Source organism: Megalobrama amblycephala, linkage group LG1 (assembly GCF_018812025.1).
Source record: "Megalobrama amblycephala isolate DHTTF-2021 linkage group LG1, ASM1881202v1, whole genome shotgun sequence".
Lineage (NCBI taxonomy): Eukaryota > Metazoa > Chordata > Actinopteri > Cypriniformes > Xenocyprididae > Megalobrama > Megalobrama amblycephala.
The window spans coordinates 54917084-54936622 of record NC_063044.1 but is presented as its reverse complement, the minus strand read 5'-3'; the positions used below and the strand labels follow the sequence as shown (position 1 = coordinate 54936622).

Here is a 19539-nt window from a genome sequence, read left to right as displayed (position 1 = left end):
TTCTCATCTATCTCTTCTCATCTATCACTTCTCATCTATCTCTTCTCATCTATCACTTCTCATCTATCTATCTATCTATCTATCTATCTATCTATCACTTCTCATCTATCACTCTTCTCATCTAACACTTCTCATCTATCTCTCTTCTCATTTATCTATCTCTCCTCTCATCTATCTTTCTTCTCATCTATCACTTCTCATCTATCTTTTCTCATCTATCTCTCTTCTTCTTTAGTCTTCATGTTTTTTATCTAGATAAAAAAGTTTGAAGTCAAACTTTAAGTTGGCTTGAAAAAGCCTGTCCAGAAAGTTTGAAATAGTTTTAAAAGTTTGAAGTTTGAAAGTTTGAAGTTTGAAAGTTTAAGTTTAGTAGTGTAGATAGATAGTTGTCACAGATGGTTACTAGATAAAAAAGTTTGAAGTCAAACTTTAAGTTGGCTTGAAAAAGCCTGTCCAGAAAGTTTGAAATAGTTTTAAAAGTTTGAAGTTTGAAAGTTTGAAGTTTGAAAGTTTAAGTTTAGTAGTTTAGATAGATAGTTGTCACAGATGGTTACTATGGAGTTTTTATAGAGTTATTAGCTTGTTCTTAGCCTACTTTAGCACTTAGCTAATCAATATTAGCATGTAGCTATTCACTGCTAGCATGTGTAGCATGTTGGAAGTCCAGATTGCTAGCATGAGTCAAAACAGCCAACCGCCATGTCTCTACGATGTTCTGATGCAGAGATATAGATCTTGCAAAACGGTTGCTAGGGTACAGTTTGGTTGCTAGCGAGTGGCTTGGCAGCTATCAATGATAATACTCCAAAGGATGCTTGACAATATAAACCAACCCCCATGTCTCTACAATGTTTTAAATCAAAGATATTGATTAGCTAAGTGCTAAAGTAGGCTAAGAACAAGCTAATAACTCTATAAAAACTCCATAGTAACCATCTGTGACAACTATCTATCTATCTATCTATCTATGTATCTATCTATCTAACTAAATCTATCTATCTATCAAACTAAATCTATCTATCTAAACTACTAAACAAACTTTCAAACTTCACACATAAGCTAGTTCACACACCTCTTTAATGTTAATTTTAGTGATCTCCGACTGGCGAAGTCGAACATCATTTGTGCCGACGTGAATAATAATTTTAGAGTATTTACGATTAGCATTAGCCAGCACTTTTAAATTTGCTTTGATGTCAGGTGCTCTGGCTCCCGGCAACATGTGACTATGGTGGCTGGTGTCTCTATTTTCACGTTCCGTGTAATAGAATCGCCAATTACTAGGGCACTTTCAACAGGATTCTCAGTGGGTGCGTCACTGAGTGGGGAGAACCTGTTTGATGTTCTAATCGGAACGGAAGAGTGGTGTTTTCCGCGGCTGGGCCGCCTCACCGTTACCCAAGTGCCCTGCTGCGCGGGCTCTACAGCCGGAACCGAACAATGTACAGAGTTCACTAAGCTAGTCGCATCCAAAACAGTATCTGATGCCCCTGCATTCTTACTATCCTCGATTAAAGTTTGGATGCGTGTCTCTAATTCTGAGATTCTCTCTGTCAGCCTGACTATTTCCCTACATTTATGACATGTAAATCCCTCGTCGCTGACAGAGAGAGCTATGCTAAACATGTGACAGATGGAACACGAAATAACACTGGGAAAGGTTGACATGACTCACCTAGTTACCACCGCTGTTTGATGAACGCGTTGGAAGAGAAGCGTGCGAGACTGATGACAAGTTAACAAGATAGCGAGATGCAAACGCGTTGTAACAGTGATTTAGATTCAAAGATTACAAGCTGGCAACATCAGATCAATGTGGTAGGCAATAGTATATATATAAAGTAATGATAATATAAGCAACAAAAAGTACGAGATTCAATAAAAGTAAGAGAAAACAAAGCTATACGGAGATACAAAACACTGAGCAGCGAGGCAGAGGCAGAGAGGCAGACAGCTCAGATCATAGTGTGATAATCACCAAATCTCATGCATTAATGACATAGTGTGCAATAAAGTCTAACATCAATTATCACATAGAATAACTCCAAAATACACTGAACAGACCGATGAATACAGGCAGATTGATGCTAGTGTAATTTAATAAAGCAAATGTATTTCAAGTATTAACATGGTAAAGCACTAATATACATATAAGTTCACTTGTACAGATTTAGTACAATTGAGAAACATGGTTGTGAACTAGTTGTGCACTTAAAGATTACTACTGTAACACTTTAGCATATATACTAAATCGGGCCAATTTAGTCCCAAGCAGGACATTTGCAAGTTTACTACTAGTACATTGATATTAGACTTACTACATACTTAAAAATATACTTGATCATAATTTAAGTGTAGTCCATTAAATTAACTTTTTCGTAAGGAACTGTGTCCATCTCACCACAGCTTTACACAACCAGCAGAAAGAGAGCAGCTGAAATAAAGATAAAGTGTAGTGTACTCTTTGTGTTTTGTGTGTGTGATTATGTTGATGTTTTGTCGTTGTGGACAGTATTTGGCACTACTGTTGACGGCCTATTGTGTTACTCTTCACGCTTTTCCTTTCAATCATTATCTAGTTTTATAGTCTTTTAGCATATATCCTGACTCAGTTAATCAGTTTCTATCAGTCAAACACTCAGAATAAAGTGAGATGATCTGCTAATGATCCTGAATGTCTTGTTGAATGAGTGTTGATAGTCTGAGGATCATCAATATTAACAGAGAAACTGCTGAAAACACTGTTTATTTCATGTCAATAGTTCCTGTTTTCACCTCATTTATTATGCTGATGTCTTCAGATCTGCTGTAAATTGACACATAAAGCTCATTTCATTGCTGTCAACAAACTGAGGGTGTTTGTTGGTTACAGATATGTACATTTATTTCGGTCTTTATGCTTTCAACTCTTTTTCTGACCATTATTTATATTTATATATTATATTTAAAAACAAACTCAGTTAATGATATATTTTCCATTTTGGCAGATCAGCTTCTCCCACACTGAAATTCTTCATCATCAATGAAGCTCCTCCCTCATCACTCACATCATCAGTGAAGCTCCTCCCACATCAATTAACCAATAAATGCTGGAATATTCCCATCAGACGAGCATCAGAGCATCAGGAAGAGCTGAAATCTGCAAAGACTGAGTTTATTAAAGAGGACAGTGAGAACATGAGTGATCCAGAACCCTGCAGAATGAAACACACTGAAGATACTGAAGAACAAAGAGGTTGGTGTTTATTCTTCATTCATTCATGATGCTGAACAACATTCATGATAGAAAGATTCAAACACTTCTGCCCAGTTAGATACAATAAAATATTAAACAAATGGTGAGTAAAGGGAGGTTTGAGAAACTTTAAATATTAAATAATACTAAATATTGTTTGAACTGTTTTATTTTACTGTTTACTGTAAAATAAAATAGTTCAATTTACAACATAACCATTATTTTTTAATATATTTACATCATTGATATTTTACACCCCTGCTTAGATCACACATAATTCATGAAATTGTTATAACTGTCGAATGGTTTAATGGGAGCATGGAGTGTTTGGTATCAGTGTGAATGTCCTCTTACCGCTTTAATCATTCTTTGAATTAAATTCATTGTATTCTTATTAATAGAAATCATGTCTAAACTGTACTCTTTGGTAGATCAGGGAGATAAGAGACCATCAGATAATGTGATTTATGGTGAGAGGAGGAGAAATGTATACATCATACAAAAGACAATGTTTAATTGGTCAGTACTCCCTTCAGAGGCTGGACAGAAATTCAAGTTTAAAATCTCAGAATACGAACAAAGCTTCAGAGGAGTAGACAAGACAATGACAAGAAGATAAAGGCAGATCAGCTTCATTCAAGCCATCCAACTCTCGTCTCACTTTCATTTGTTTTAGTTTTCTTTTCCGTTGAGAGTCTTTCTCAGGTTAGGTTTTGTGCCCAAAGTTTAATCAACGACTCTACAGTCTTTGCTGCCTCAAAACTTCAAATCTCAGCCACGAATGAGACTCCACTCCTCCGCCAACACACCAGAATGTGATTGCACTCTAAAAAATACTGGGTTAAAAAAACCCAAGTTGGGTTAAATATGGACAAACCCAGCAGGTTGGGTTAAAGGGCACCTATTATGCCCTCTTTCACATGATGTAATATAAGTCTCTGGTATGGTCAAGTTTCAGCTTAAAATACCCCACAAATTTGCCCCTATTTGGGGGTGAGCAAAAACATGCCTTTTACTATATTAATATATTGCTGGCTAAAAAAATAAATCCAAAATTGGTTGAAAAAAATGGCTGGGTAAAAACAACCCAATTCTTGGTTTTGTCCATATTTAACCCAGCAGTTTTTGGCTTCCCACAACATCAATCCAGACACGAAAAGACTTGAAGAGAAGTGTCTTGTGTGCTTACGAATTTAATGTGTTAAACTGCCAATCTCTGTTACCTTTTTAATAAATAGTGTTGTCACTAGAGTTTGGATATTTATATACGCTACAGAGCTGATAGTTATGGCCTGTTCAAATGAATGCAGGACGATTCAGTTGCTCAGTCATAAAATAAGTGACTGTAAAATTCCCTATAAATTAACTAATAATTCTCTTTGAGCTAAATTGAACTGTGTACCCTTACAATAGTTCATTTTATGTCCTTTTCATATTTCTTTTTATTATGAAAATGAAATTACACTTTTTTTCTTTGATTTCAGACCTGATGGAAGTGAAGGAGGAGGAGAGTGAAGAACTGAGTGAAGTGGAGGAGAAACATCATGACAAATCTGGAGAAAAACCTTTGAGTCACTCAAAGACTAAAAAGACATTAAAGAAAAGAAGAACCAAGAAATCTACAACCTGCACTCAGTGTGGAAAGAGTTTCACAACTAAACAAAATCTTGAGCGTCACATGAGAGTTCATACTGGAGAGAAGCCGTTCACATGTGATCAATGTGGAAAGAGCTTCAATCAATCGTCAAACCTTAAAAATCACCTGAGGATCCACACCGGAGAGAAGCTGTTCACATGTGATCAATGTGGAAAAACATTTCTAAGGTCATCAGTCCTGAAGAAACACCTGACAGTTCATACGAAGGAGAAGCCACATTCATGTTCTGTGTGTGGAAAGAGTTTCTCACTGCTGCAACATTTACATACACATCAGAAAATACACACTGGTGTGAGAGAGTACATGTGCTTTGAGTGTGAGAAGACTTTTATTACAGCCGGTGATTTAAAAGTGCACCAGAGAATTCACACTGGAGAAAAACCTTATGAGTGTTCATACTGTGACAAGATATTCAGTTGTTCATCAAATCTGAGAACACATGAGCGGATCCACACTGGAGAAAAACCTTACAAGTGTTCACACTGTGACAAGAGATTCAGTGTGTCATCAACTCTGAAACCACATGAGATGATCCACACTGGAGAGAAGCCGCACACGTGTGATCAGTGTGGAAAGAGTTTCTCTTGTAAAAGTCACCTGGAGCGACACATGAAGATCCATGCAGTGGAGAAACCACATCACCACAGTCTGAAATCACAGTAAGTAGTCACAGCCAGATCTCTCCTCTCCACCTGTAGCTGATGAAAAAAAAAACTCAGTGTTCTTGTGCTCATATTCAGGGTGCTGAAGAAGAGGCATAGAAAAACAATCTGATATTTTTTTTGTATTGTTCTTTAATGTTTTTCATTAAAACATCTAGTTTCTCTTCCACTTCTACTCTTCCATTCAAATGTAAGATATACTTTCATATAGCCTTGAAACTGGACACTTTTTTATATTTGATATTTGATTACTTAATCCATTTTCTGTACCTGAAAACTACTGTTACCGGAAAAACCTGTTTATTTTATTTGAATATTTGCTCTATTGTATTTATTTCTGATGTTGCTTGTAGTTTGATTATTTGTTCTTATTTTCCTTATTTTTATTTGACAGTAGTCCTATTTTCCCTGAACATGGCACATACTGAACAGTACCGAAACCGTGACCCTAAAACCGTGATACGAACCGAACCGTGAGCATTTTGAACCGTTGCACCTCTGCTATTCACGCCTTCCCTTTCAATCATTATCTTTCAATAGAGCAGTTTTATAGTCTTTTCTCATATATCCTGACTCAAATCAGTTTCTATCAGCAAACACTCAGAATAAAGTGAGATGATCTGAATGTCTTGTTGAATGAGTGTTGATAGTCTGAGGATCATCAATATTAACAGAGAAACTGCTGAAAACACTCTTTATTTCATGTCAATAGTTCCTGTTTTCACCTCATTTATTATGCTGATGTCTTCAGATCTGCTGTAAATTGACACTTAAAGTAATTTCATTGAGTCAACAGACTGAGGGTGTTTGTTGGTTACATGTACATTTGTTATGTTACATTTATTTACATTGTTGTTATGTACATTTATTTCTGTCTTTATGCTTTCAACTCTTTTCCTGACCATTATTTATATTTATATATTATATTTAAAAACAAACTCAGTTATATCATATAGTCATATATTTTCCATTTTGACAGATCAGCTTCTCCCACACTGAAATTCATCATAAATGAAGCTCCTCCCTCATCACGCACATCATCAGTGAAGCTCCTCCCACATCAGTTATCCAATAAATACGGGAATATTCCCATCAGACGAGCATCAGAGCATCAGGAAGAGCTGAAATCTGCAAAGACTGAGTTTATTAAAGAGGACAGTGAGAACATGAGTGATCCAGAACCCTGCAGAATGAAACACACTGAAGATACTGAAGAACAAAGAGGTTGGTGTTTATTCTTCATTCATTCATGATGCTGAACAACATTCATGCTAGAAAGATTCAAACACTTCTGCACATTTAGATAAACAGTCAAACTATGAAATGGAACGATCTGTTTTTCTGTCAGTAAAGGGAGGTTTGAGAAAATTTAAATATTAAATAATACTAAATATTGTTTGAACTGTTTTATTTTACTGTTTACTGTAAAATAAAACAGTTCAATTTACAACATAACCATTATTTTTTAATATATTAACATCATTGATAGTTTTTTCAGGAATAAACAGTAAACTCCAAACTGTGTCAAGTAAATACACTTTCCAGAATGGCTGACAGGGTTGTAAGTTTAAATAAAGCAAAATCTTATTTATAGTTCCTGATGAAGTTGTATTTCTCTTATAGAAGTTATATAGATTATTCTTCTTTGAGTAACTTTGGTAACAGGGTTGATGAATGCGATTGAACTAAATACGATGGATTGAGATTATTTTCTTGTGCTCCCATCATGCTGTAGAAAGAGACCAGATCATGTCACTTCCTGGATGTCACAGTTAAAAAGACATCAGAGTGATAGTAATATTTTATAGCAGTTGTCTAGTGTGTAGAATTTGAGGGTGAACTAGACACAAATGAATCTTTCAGATGATTCATTCAAACAGAATATCCCATTGAATTCTGAATCAACACTCAGGAATCTAATTCAGTTGAGCCTAGCTGAGGAAAGAGATGTCAACCTCAAGCAGTTTGTAAAAGACGGATTGGTTTGAAGAGGGCACAGCTCAAGCCCCATCATAATAAATCCCCAAGACAGAGAAACAAAACAGGCCTTCTCTTCTTCTCCAAACCTTTGAATGAATTCTCTTGACCACAGAGTTGAAAACCACAGGAAAAAAACCCACAGAGACTGCTATTATTAAATCCATCAAATTATTCTCAAAATGATGACTAAACAGACTTATCAAACATTGTTCAACTGCATAATTCTGTAACATGTCTTCAAGCTAATATGTAACACATCTGGGGCTCGTTTTCCCAAAAGCGTCGTTAGTCAACGATGGTGGTAAGTTCAATTGAACTCTATTGGTAACGACGAAACATGCGACCACAGTTCACTTTGAGAAACGCGCCCCTGTTTAGATCACACATAATTCATGAAATTGTTATAACTGTCGAATGGTTTAATGGGAGCATGGAGTGTTTGGTATCATTGTGAATGTACTCTTACCGCTTTAATCATTCTTTGAATTAAATTCATTGTATTCTTATTAATAGAAATCATGTCTAAACTGTACTCTTTGGTAGATCAGGAAGATAAGAGACCATCAGATAACGTGATTTATGGTGAGAGGAGGAGAAATGTATACATCATACAAAAGACAATGTTTAATTGGTCAGTACTCCCTTCAGAGGCTGGACACAAATTCAAGTTTAAAATCTCAGAATACGAACAAAGCTTCAGACGAGTAGACAAGACAATGACAAGAAGATAAAGGCAGATCAACTTCATTCAAGCCATCACACTCTTGTCTCACTTTCATTTGTTTTAGTTTTCTTTTCTGTTGAGAGTCTTTCTAAGTTTGGTTTTGCCGCAAAGTTTAACCCCCAGAGGTCTGAGTGATTCTGGGGCCCTTGAGATGTTTTGTCATGCTCTGACATTTGTGCTTATTTCAGCTACTTATATCATACTATTGGCCAAAATGTAATTTTGCTGTATTCAGCACAAACTCTGCTACAATAATATGTGAGCAATATAGATATACATGTTCACATTTTTTTGTAAATAAAGATTATGCGTGGTTAGAAAGTTTTTTTTGGGGGGGGGGGGATCTCCTTGCAATAAGGCTATAAAACATATTCTGAATAGTTGTTAATAAGACTTTTGAGTTATCAAGCTTGTAGGCTAGAATTTTTACTACGCAATTATGTAAAGATTATTCTGAACTTTTTAACACCAACAACAATATAATGATTTGAATTTTCTAAGTCAGTTTTTGTGTCAGCACTGCTGGGTGGGAGTGGTGATGGCCATGAATATTTATGTGGAGACAAAGTGGAGACAAAGGACACTTCTTCTTCTTCTTATTATTATTATTATCATAATTATTTTGATGTACTGAAAATGAAATTAAACTTTTTTTCTTTGATTTCAGACCTGATGGAAGTGAAGGAGGAGAGTGAAGAACTGAGTGAAGTGGAGGAGAAACATCATGACAAACCTGGAGAAAAACCTTTGAGTCGCTCAAAGACTAAAAAGACATTTTTAAATGAAAGAAGAGCCAAGAAATCTGCAACCTGCACTCAGTGTGGAAAGAGTTTCACACACAAAAGTCATCTTGAAGCTCATATGAGAGTTCATACTGGAGAAAGACCGTTCACATGTAATCAATGTGGAAAGAGCTTCAATCAATCGTCAAACCTTAAAGATCACATGAGGATCCACACCGGAGAGAAGCCGTTCACACGTGATCAATGTGGTAAAACATTTACTCAGTCAATAATCCTGAAGAGACACATGACAGTTCATACAAAGGAGAAGCCACATCCATGTTCTGTGTGTGGAAAGAGTTTTTCACAGCTGGGAAGTTTAAAAGAACATCAGAAAATTCATACTGGTTTGAGAGAGTACATGTGCTTTGAGTGTGAGAAAACATTTATTACAGCAGACTGTTTAAAACGTCACCAGAGGATTCACACTGGAGAAAAACCTTACAAGTGTTCACACTGTGACAAGAGATTCAGTCAGACAGGAACACTAAAAAGACACGAGAAGATCCACCCTGGAGAAAAACCTTACAAGTGTTCACACTGTGACGAGATTCAGTCAGTCAGGAACACTGAAGACACATGAGAGAATCCACAGCAGAGAGAAGCTGCACACGTGTGATCAGTGTGGAAATAGTTTCACTATTAAAGGTCCCGTTCTTCGTGGTTTTTTGAAGCTTTGATTGTGTTTATAGTGTGCAATATAACATGTGTTCATGTTTCGCGTGTAAAAAACACAGTATTTTTCACATAATTTACTTATCTGTATACCGCTGTTTCCACTGTCATAAAAACGGGCTGATGACTTCCTTGTTCTATGAAGTCCCTCCTTCAGAAATACGTAACGAGTTCTGATTGTGCCAGCGGTTCCTGTGTTGTGATTCGACAGCAGCTTAGCGCTCCTTGCCCGGAAATGTCACGCCTCTTACCATAACGTGGAGATGCACGCGCTCAGTGTTATTGTAAACATGTCTTTAATTTTACCCTATCAATTTGAGCCGGAATCAGACCCGGAGAACATAGATGAAGAGGATCGAGTAGAAACACGTCTTTTGCAGGATGTGTCACAATGGTAAGCTGTTTATTTACAGTAGGTAACGTTACATAGGCCTAAACATAGAACAATGATTCGCGTGGCTGCAGCTAAACCAGCATGTGGTTAAACAGTAAACAACAGATATAATCAACAAATAATTTAAACTGATCATAACAAACACCAACAATCGATAGTGTCCGGTTGAATTACTACACTTTTTAAAAGTTTTGGTCGGATAAGTTTCAATTGCCATCTAGTTAACAAAGCTAAACAGCGTTGCCCTTTGTGTGATAAGTTACAGAAACTGTTAAACGCACCAACGTAAATAATAAAATACACTTACCGGTTGTGGTCCACAAACAACGCCTTCTCCAGACAAAGAGGGAACTGCTCCATCTTTCAAAAATAAGCTTTGTGCGAATAAGGCATTAAACTGACTGAGATTGAGGAAGCTGTCCTCAGTAAAATGTGCTGCACATAGTTTAACATGTGGATTATAATTTTCGGGAACCGAGTTAAACATAAATTGTAACCATTGATCTCTAAGTACAGCGTCCCTGGGAAGGCCAAACAAAGGTGATTGGACTGCGGGATGAAAATAACAGCGTTTCGACGACATGGCGACAAACACACTTTACAAACGCAACTCTTGCTCTTCTCCGTGGGAGCGCAACAAGACCACGCCCCCTTTTTTTGTGTATTCCTGTGGGCGGAGGTTAGTCAAAAAACTGTTTTAGTGACGTCATTAAAGAAGGAAGTAGAGGGATGTAGTCCAAACTGGCCGTTCGATGTAGGCGACTTCTGTTAAATAAAATATCTCGCTTGGCATTAAACTTTGAGCTTTAAAATTTTACAGATTTTATTTATACTCTAACAACAACATTACACACTAACTAAAGTTTGAAACATGGGATCATGAAGAATGGGACCTTTAAAAACCACCTGAAGTTACACATGAAGATCCATGCAGAGGAGAAACCAGTGATCCAGAACCTGCAGATGAAACTTCACAATACTGAAGAACAAAGAGGTTGTGTCAATGAGTGACAAAGAAACATCATCCAAAGTTCATCTTCAGCAGTTTGTGTTAATGTACCTAATGCTTTTGTATCAATCAGTTCTCTTTTAAAAAGGGAACTAGTAAAAACAAATTAAGATATTTTGATTAAATCCGATATCTCAGTGAGGCCAGCAATGCCATTTTTATCCACTGATGCCATCAAATCTCAAGATCCATAAAGGTACTAAAAACATATTTAAAACAGTTCATGTGAGTTAAGTGGTTCTACCTTAATATTATAAAGCAACAAATACTTTTTTAAGTACTTTTTTGTTATTCAACTATCCTGAGGTAAATTCAATTTTAGGGCACCTTTAAGCTTGTCTGAATTTATTACGAAATGTAAGAAAAAAACAATGTTTTTGAACATGAAAGCATATTAGAAATGATAATTAAAAAAAGGATAAACAATAAAATGTCCACCATAGTTTGTAGTATTATTATATCTTAACTGTCCCTCAAAAAATGGAACTGAATCGCAGGGATCCCGAAATTCTTACTGATACATGAAGGCTAAGTTGGGCATACTGTACTGATATAATACACTCAGAAAAGAGATACTAAAATTGTAATGCCCATATTACCTAACCAAGGGTGATGCTTTCACTTTGATGGCTGAAAGCATTTCTTAAGTCATTCTGCAATCCAGAGAAAGTGAATTATCAGTAAGAAAGCAGAAACAATCTCTTAAGGGTCTATTCCTCCCTTTTTTCCCTCCACACATTTTCTTCTCTCTTTTCCCTCCTTATTTTACTCAATTATTCAATGTGCTCTTCACACTCCAGACCACAAGGTGGCGGAAATGCACATTTTACATTGGTTTGCCAAGAGGAAGAGACGCGTTCTGAACTTTTGTTTCAAAACAAACGTTTTTTGACGCATCATTTTTTTAAACCGATCATACTTTACAAGTAAAGCCATGCATTCAGAGCATCAGGAAGAGCTGAAGTCTGTAAAAACAGAGTTTATTGAAGATGACAGCGAGAACAGGACTGATCCAGAACCCTGCAGAGTGAAGCAAGAAGATACTGAAGAACCAAGAGGTGTGTATTCTCCATTTGTTATTAATGAAGCTGTAAACGCTAAGGTTATAAAACTTTAACAGATTGTGAGTTAGTGAGCCAGTCGTCATACTTAAGTAAATGTAAAATATGCTCAGTCGGAAAAAATGAAAGTAACTGAACCAAAATGCTATAGTGTCAAAAGCTCAGGTAAATTTTATTAAAATAAATAATGGTACAGATGATTGTATTGTCTGCAACCTCTCTAACTTAAGTATGAAATGTAGTAAAGGAATTGTTAATTCATTTACTTACCCTCATGCCATTACAAATCTGTATGAATATGTTTTTCTGCATACAAGTAAATAACGTTACCTATAACGATAACATTAGCGTTGACACCAATGCATGATAAAGTTCTGTTTATTATAATTGTGTGCTGCCGTTACTTAATCTTTTGCTTTAATTTCTGGAGGTCTTTTCATCAGGTTAGATACTGATTATTAATCACTCAAACCCCGTTTTCTAAACCCTTGCAGGACACTTGCGCCCCACACTTTAACCACTGTCATAACATAACTCGAGCTACAGCAGGGAACTATGGCAAGCCGTTTTGACTTTTATTCATTCTCAGGACATGAATTCTTGATATCAACAATTCAATTTGCACTAGTTAAAAAGATAATTCTTGATATTAGGAATTACATTTCCACTAGTAAAAACATTCTTGATATCTGTAATTGTATTTTCACTAGTGAAATGTCACCATAGTCCTGGACCAGCATAGGACCAGCATAAACCAGCATACCAGCTTCAAAACCTACCTTACCAGCATATGCTGTTTTTTTCAACAGGGGTAACAGACTTGCGTGTTTATTTTAGCTACTCCGTCAGTGAAACGACACACTACAGCCTGTAAAACTATGAAATAAATATCGGTAAATAATGGTAACCTAAATAATAATAACATTCGTTTATGCGTCCCGTTATTCTGTAGTCTGATATAGCTAGACTGCTCTGCGCTTTGAGAGGGATGGGGACACGAGCAGGAAAGAGACCATTTCTCTTTAATAATATCTTCATGTTTTCTCCTGATGTTACAAGCAACTGACACTTGTTGTAAAAGGTCTGAAGAGCGAGTTTTATCCTCCGCAGGGGCAAGACATTCAGGCTATGTTTGATTTTGCGCTGTCAGAGAAAGCGAAAGTAAAAATCACCAGCGTGTGTGAATCACGCTATATACAAATTAACTTGACGCGCCATATAAAGTCTAATAACAAGCACAAACTGTGTTAAATGGAAATTGACGCGCAAGCAAAAAGGTTTCTGTCCTACAGTGTTTTTTCTACTTACACAGTAAGTCTCTACCACAGTAAAGAATGCGAATAGCCTATAATAGGCCTAAATGCGAATGAAAGAAACGTTTATAATTCCCGGCGTGAGTGCAGATTTGGGAAAATAAACAGAGATTCCATGTTCAGTGGAATAACTAATGGAATATTGTTAAATTCTCTGCTAATCAGGAGACCAGATCGCGATTGACAAAACCGAATACAAAGCTTAAATGTATGGACTCGCACACCTCTCTCATTCGGCATGAACCAAAATGTTTCCATGGCTGCGATGTCACATTTAATTCCTAACCTATTATTTCTTTTGTAAACAAAGCTTTGTGCTTCACTCGTGTCATATTCAAGTAAATACTGCCACAGCCCTATCAGTGGGCACCGAATATACCTGGATTCTCAGTACTACCGGTACTACTACAGAAATGCTGGTATCGTCACATTTTCAAAATTTCAGTACCGACTTGGTACCGAAGTACCGGTACTTTTGACAACACTATTTTAAAGTATTAAAAATTAAAAAGTATTGCAATGCATCGATATATATATCGTATCGTGATATATCATGATACATTGTATCGTGACCCATGTTTGTGATATACAGTGGGTACGGAAAGTATTCAGACCCCCTTAAATTTTTTACTCGTTGTAATATAGCAGCCATTTGCTAAAAATCATTTAAGTTAATTTTTTTTCTCATTAATGTACACACAGCACCCCATATTGACAGAAAAACACAGAATTGTTGACATTTTCGCAGATTTATTAAAAAAGAAAAACTGAAATATCACATGGTCCTAAGTTTTCAGACCCTTTGCTCAGTATTTAGTAGAAGCACCTTTTTGATCTAATACAGCCATGAGTCTTTTTGGGAAAGATGCAACAAGTGTTTCACACCTGGATTTGGGGATCCTCTTCCATTCCTCCTTGCAGATCCTCTCCAGTACAGCTATTTTTAGGTCTCTCCAGAGATGCTCAATTGGGTTTAAGTCAGGGCTCTGGCTGGGCCATTCAACAACAGTCACGGAGTTGTTGTGAAGCCACTCCTTCGTTATTTTAGCTGTGTGCTTAGGGTCATTGTCTTGTTGGAAGGTAAACCTTCGGCCCAGTCTTAGGTCCTGAGCACTCTGGAGAAAGTTTTTGTCCAGGATATCCCTGTACTTGGCCTCATTCATCTTTCCCTCGATTGCAACCAGTCGTCCTGTCCCTGCAGCTGAAAAACACCCCCACAGCATGATGCTGCCACCACCATGCTTCACTGTTGGGACTGTATTGGACAGGTGATGAGCAGTGCCTGGTTTTCTCCACACATACCGCTTAGAATTAAGGCCAAAAAGTTCTATCTTGGTCTCATCAGACCAGAGAATCTTATTTCTCACCATCTTGGCAAACTCCATGCAGGCTTTCAAGTGTCTTGCACTGAGGAGAGGCTTCCGTCGGGCCACTCTGCCATAAAGCCCCGACTGGTGGAGGGTTGCAGTGATGGTTGACTTTCTATAACTTTCTCCCATCTCTCGACTGCATCTCTGGAGCTCAGCCACAGTGATCTTTGGGTTCTTCTTTACCTCTCTCACCAAGGCTCTTCTCCCCCGATAGCTCAATTTGGCTGGACGGCCAGCTCTAGGAAGGGTTCTGGTCGTCCCAAACATCTTCCATTTAAGGATTATGGAGGCCACTGTGCTCTTAGGAACCTTAAGTGCAGCAGAAATTTTTTTGTAACCTTGGCCAGATCTGTGGCTTGCCACAATTCTGTCTCTGAGCTCTTCAGGCAGTTCCTTTGACATCATGATTCTCATTTGCTCTGACATGCACTGTGAGCTGTAAGGTCTTATATAGACAGGTGTGTGGCTTTCCTAATCAAGTCCAATCAGTATAATCAAACACAGCTGGACTCAAATGAAGGTGTAGAACCATTTCAAGGATGATCAGAAGAAATGGACAGCACCTGAGTTAAATATATGAGTGTCACAGCAAAGGGCCATGTGATATTTCGTTTTTTCTTTTTTAATAAATCTGCAAAAATGTCAACAATTCTGTGTTTTTCTGTCAATATGGGGAGCTGTGTGTACATTAATGAGGAAAAAAATGAACTTAAATGATTTTAGCAAATGGCTGCAATATAACAAAGAGTAAAAAATTTAAGGGGGTCTGAATACTTTCCGTACCCACTGTATATCGAATTGTGAGGTCCTTGCCGATACACAGCCCTATTTCAAAGTGCAAGGTTTTGAAATCAGTCTCTAATACCCCCTTTCCACCAGCATGAACCGGGTGCTAATTCAGAGCTAGTGCTAGTGCCAGTTCGGAGTTGGTTCAACTGACGAGCCTTCTAAGAACTGGTTTGCCTTTCCACGGGCTAGAGAGCTAATACAGAGCCAGGATTTACATCACAAATACGTCTCGTATTTCACAGCAAAGCTAGCGCTGCAGCGCCAAAAACAAACACACCAGGCTTGTTTGAGATGCATCGGCTTCCCCCAGAGCAATCGGCGCATGACATTAAAGCACCGCGCAAACGATCCAAAAGCACAAGGAGTCGTATGCTTTACAAACACACCCGTGGACCCACGGCACTCCGATGTCACCCATCGAATCGGTTCGCACTGTTTCGATGCATCTCGAACAAGCCTTCCATTAACAATCGCGGATATTTCACTACTATTGATGCTCATGGCTTTGCGAACCTACATCCATTTGTATATAGACGGAGATTACGATCGAGTTTCTATTAGCTTGATTAGCTGCTATTTCAAAAATGGCTGTCTCAAGTTTCTTGTTGGTCACGGTAACCCCGCCCCCAGCCCCTGATGCAAACAGTTCTTACTTCTAGCCCAGCAATGTTTTGGTGCTACTTATGAACCACTTTTCCTGGTTCGGAGCTGGTGCTTTGTGTGTCGAAAGACAAAGAACTGTTTTGAAACTAGGCTCTGGCTCCGAACCAGCACTCAAACTGGGGTATGAGTAAACAACAAAAACATGAATCTGTGAAAACAATGGCGTCACGCACATGCGCATTACATGTTCATTCTATTGTTTTTCATCGCCATCTACTGGCCTGCCAGCAGAATACAGAGTTTTTAGTCGTTTTTACAGTTTTGTGTAAATGGGGATTGTTTTGACAATGGTGTTGTCTGTAAGCTGAAAACTCAAAGGAAAAACTTCTCTGCTTCAAGTATATCATTGTCGTGTAAATGTACCCTTAATGACAACGATCTACTCTTCAAATGCCGATTATATCAATTACATTGTTATTTCACCAGGTCGTGACGAGTCACCGTTAAAAGATGTATTTGTCATTGAATCATTAATTTCAAGAGGTTTGTTCAAAAATGTGTGACGTCTTTAGGCTTTTTTGAGATACATTGGCGCTGCGCAGACTGATCGGCGTATGACATCAAAGTACCGTGAGAGCGATTCAAAACAATAAGGAGTCTTCAAAACACTGTCACGGTAATGTGATGTCATACGCTGATCATTCTGCTGAGCGCCGATTTATCTCGAACAAGCCTTACATAGAGTCATTGAATCATTCTTTCATTTTTTTAAAGTTTTTTTTTTAAATAATTCATTCAGATTAATTAAACATTTTAAATTGACTGCAGCAATTAACATTTTGTTAGAACCCCGTAAATTACATGCTATTTTGTTCAATTTAAATTACATTTTTTTCTTTCATTTTAGACCTGATTAAAGAAAACGAGGAGAGAGAAGAACTAAATGAAGTGGAGGAGAAACATCATGTCATAACTGAAGAAAAATCTTCAAGTTGCCCTCAGGGTGAAAAAAAATTCCCAAACAAACCAAATCTCAAACGTCACATGAGAGTTCATAGTGGCGAGAGGCCGTACACATGTGATCAGTGTGGGAGTACTTTTACTGCAGCTCACGTATTGAAGCAGCACCAGAGGATCCACACTGGAGAAAAACCTTACAAGTGTTCAATCTGTGACAAGAGATTCAGTCGTTCATCAAATCTGAAAAGACATGAGGAAATGCACAGCCGAGAGAAGCCGCACACGTGTGAACAGTGTGGTAATAATTTTGCACAAGCAAACGGTCTTAAACTATATAAATGCCCTCACTCTGAAGAAAGACCATTTAAGTGTGATCAGTGCGTTAAAACATTTTATAGAGCAGAACACCTGAAGATCCACATGAAAGTCCATTCAAAGGAGAAGCCTCACATGTGCTCTCTGTGTGGAAAGAGTTTTTCACAGCTGGAATATTTTAAAACACACCAGAAAAGACACAGTGTTGTGAGGGATTATATGTGTTTTGATTGTGGGAAGACCTTTATTACATCTTCCATATTGAAACAGCACCAGAGGATCCACACCGGAGAGAAACCTTACAAGTGTTCACACTGTGACAAGAGATTCACTTTGTCCAGTCATCTGAAATCACATAAGAGGGTCCACTCTGGAGAGAAGCCGCACACGTGTGATCAATGTGGGAAGAGCTTCACATATGCAAACACTCTTAAATTGCATCTGCGTTCTCACTCTGGAGAGAGACCGTTTAACTGTGATCAGTGCGGTAAATCATTCGTTTCATCATCAACCCTGAAGATCCACCTGAGTGTCCATACGAAGGAGAAGCCTCACGTGTGCTCTTTGTGTGGAAAGAGTTTTGCTCATATGAGTGGTTTAAAAGTACACCAGAAAATTCACAGCGGTGTGAAGGATCATGTGTGCAATGATTGTCGGAAGACCTTTACTACATCTTCCGGATTGATACGGCACCAAAGAATTCACACTGGAGAGAAACCTTACAAGTGTTCGTACTGCGAGAAGAGCTTCAATCGGTCAGGAACTCTGAAAAGACATGAGAGGATCCACACTGGAGAAAAACCTTACAAGTGTTCGCACTGTGACAAGAGCTTCAGTCTGTCAGAACAACTGAAAAAACATCAGCGGACTCACGCTGGAGAAAAAACTTACAAGTGTTCATACTGTGACAAGAGCTTCAATCGGTCAGGAACTCTGAAAAAACATCAGCAGACTCACGCTGGAGAAAAAACTTACATGTGTTCACACTGTGACAAGAGCTTCAATCGGTCAGGAACTCTGAAAAAACATGAGCGGACTCACGCTGGAGAAAAACCTTACAAGTGTTCCTACTGTGACAAGAGCTTCAGTCTGTCAGAACAACTGAAAAAACATCAGCGGACTCACGCTGGAGAAAAAACTTACAAGTGTTCATACTGTGACAAGAGCTTCAATCGGTCAGGAACTCTAAAACGACATGAGAGGATCCACGAAGGAGAAAAAACTTCACACTGTGACAAGAGATTCAGGCGATCAGGAAACCTGAGAAGACTCACGCTGGAGAAACGTCGCACACTTGATCAGTGTGGGAAGAGGTTTTGTCGTTCAGGTTCTCTACTGCGACACACTAAAATCAGATGTGGTGTAGTGTTGGCGAACATTGAGGCACTGCCTACACTGCTCTGAAATATTGCAAGAAACCAGTCTGACATATAAAGGACTGTTTTCAAGGTGGTGGCACTGAGTTCAGCAATGGCGTTTCAGGGTTATCCTTAGTTTCAGGGTTTCAGGGTTATTTTCAGGGTTTCAGGGTTAGTACACCCAAAATTAAAAATATTGTCATTAATTACTCACCCTCTTGTCGTCTTACATGACTTTTCAACAATATGTAGTGATGGGCCGATTTCAAAACAATGCTTCTGAGCTTTACGAATCGAATCAGTGATTCGGATCTCTAATCAAATGGCTAAACTTTGGAAATCACGTGACTTTGTTGTTCCGAATCACTGATTCGATTCGTAAAGCTCCGAAGCAGTGTTTCGAAATCGGCCCATCACTATATTGTTAAAGTCGTTATTTTATCCCACGATTTACCATCTTAGGTGTATATGATCTTCTTTCAGACGAATTAAAAATATCCTTGAGAAGCTCGAGTTTGTTGCACAGCTTTAATTGTTTGAACCCACGAGAGGCGTCTAAGCTTACGATACTATTTACTATTCTATCTATTCATTTGGCACAAGTCAACTTGCACAGTATTGTGCCGGAAGGTAGTATTTTAAATTTATAACG

The 19539-nt window shown here is 37.9% G+C and overlaps 3 protein-coding genes across 3 annotated transcripts; all 3 read left to right on the top strand.

Annotated features, from left to right (window-relative positions):
- The first annotated feature begins 4769 nt into the window (after positions 1 to 4769).
- On the top strand, positions 4770 to 7085 carry LOC125275250 (gastrula zinc finger protein XlCGF7.1-like). Its single transcript, XM_048202045.1, has 2 exons — positions 4770 to 5551; positions 6534 to 7085. The coding sequence occupies exons 1-2, from the start codon at positions 4914 to 4916 to the stop codon at positions 6805 to 6807; spliced, it is 912 nt and encodes a 303-aa protein (XP_048058002.1). The 5' UTR covers positions 4770 to 4913; the 3' UTR covers positions 6808 to 7085.
- A 1889-nt stretch (positions 7086 to 8974) lies between these two features.
- LOC125275259 (gastrula zinc finger protein XlCGF49.1-like) lies at positions 8975 to 9743 on the top strand. The gene has a single exon (XM_048202056.1). It carries the CDS (start codon positions 9120 to 9122, stop codon positions 9621 to 9623), a length of 504 nt encoding a protein of 167 aa, XP_048058013.1. The 5' UTR covers positions 8975 to 9119; the 3' UTR covers positions 9624 to 9743.
- Positions 9744 to 10954: 1211 nt separating this feature from the next.
- LOC125275246 (zinc finger protein 883-like) lies at positions 10955 to 19185 on the top strand. Its single transcript, XM_048202031.1, has 2 exons — positions 10955 to 12176; positions 17162 to 19185. Exons 1-2 carry the CDS (start codon positions 12053 to 12055, stop codon positions 18931 to 18933), a joined length of 1896 nt encoding a protein of 631 aa, XP_048057988.1. The 5' UTR covers positions 10955 to 12052; the 3' UTR covers positions 18934 to 19185.
- The last annotated feature ends 354 nt before the right edge of the window (positions 19186 to 19539 follow it).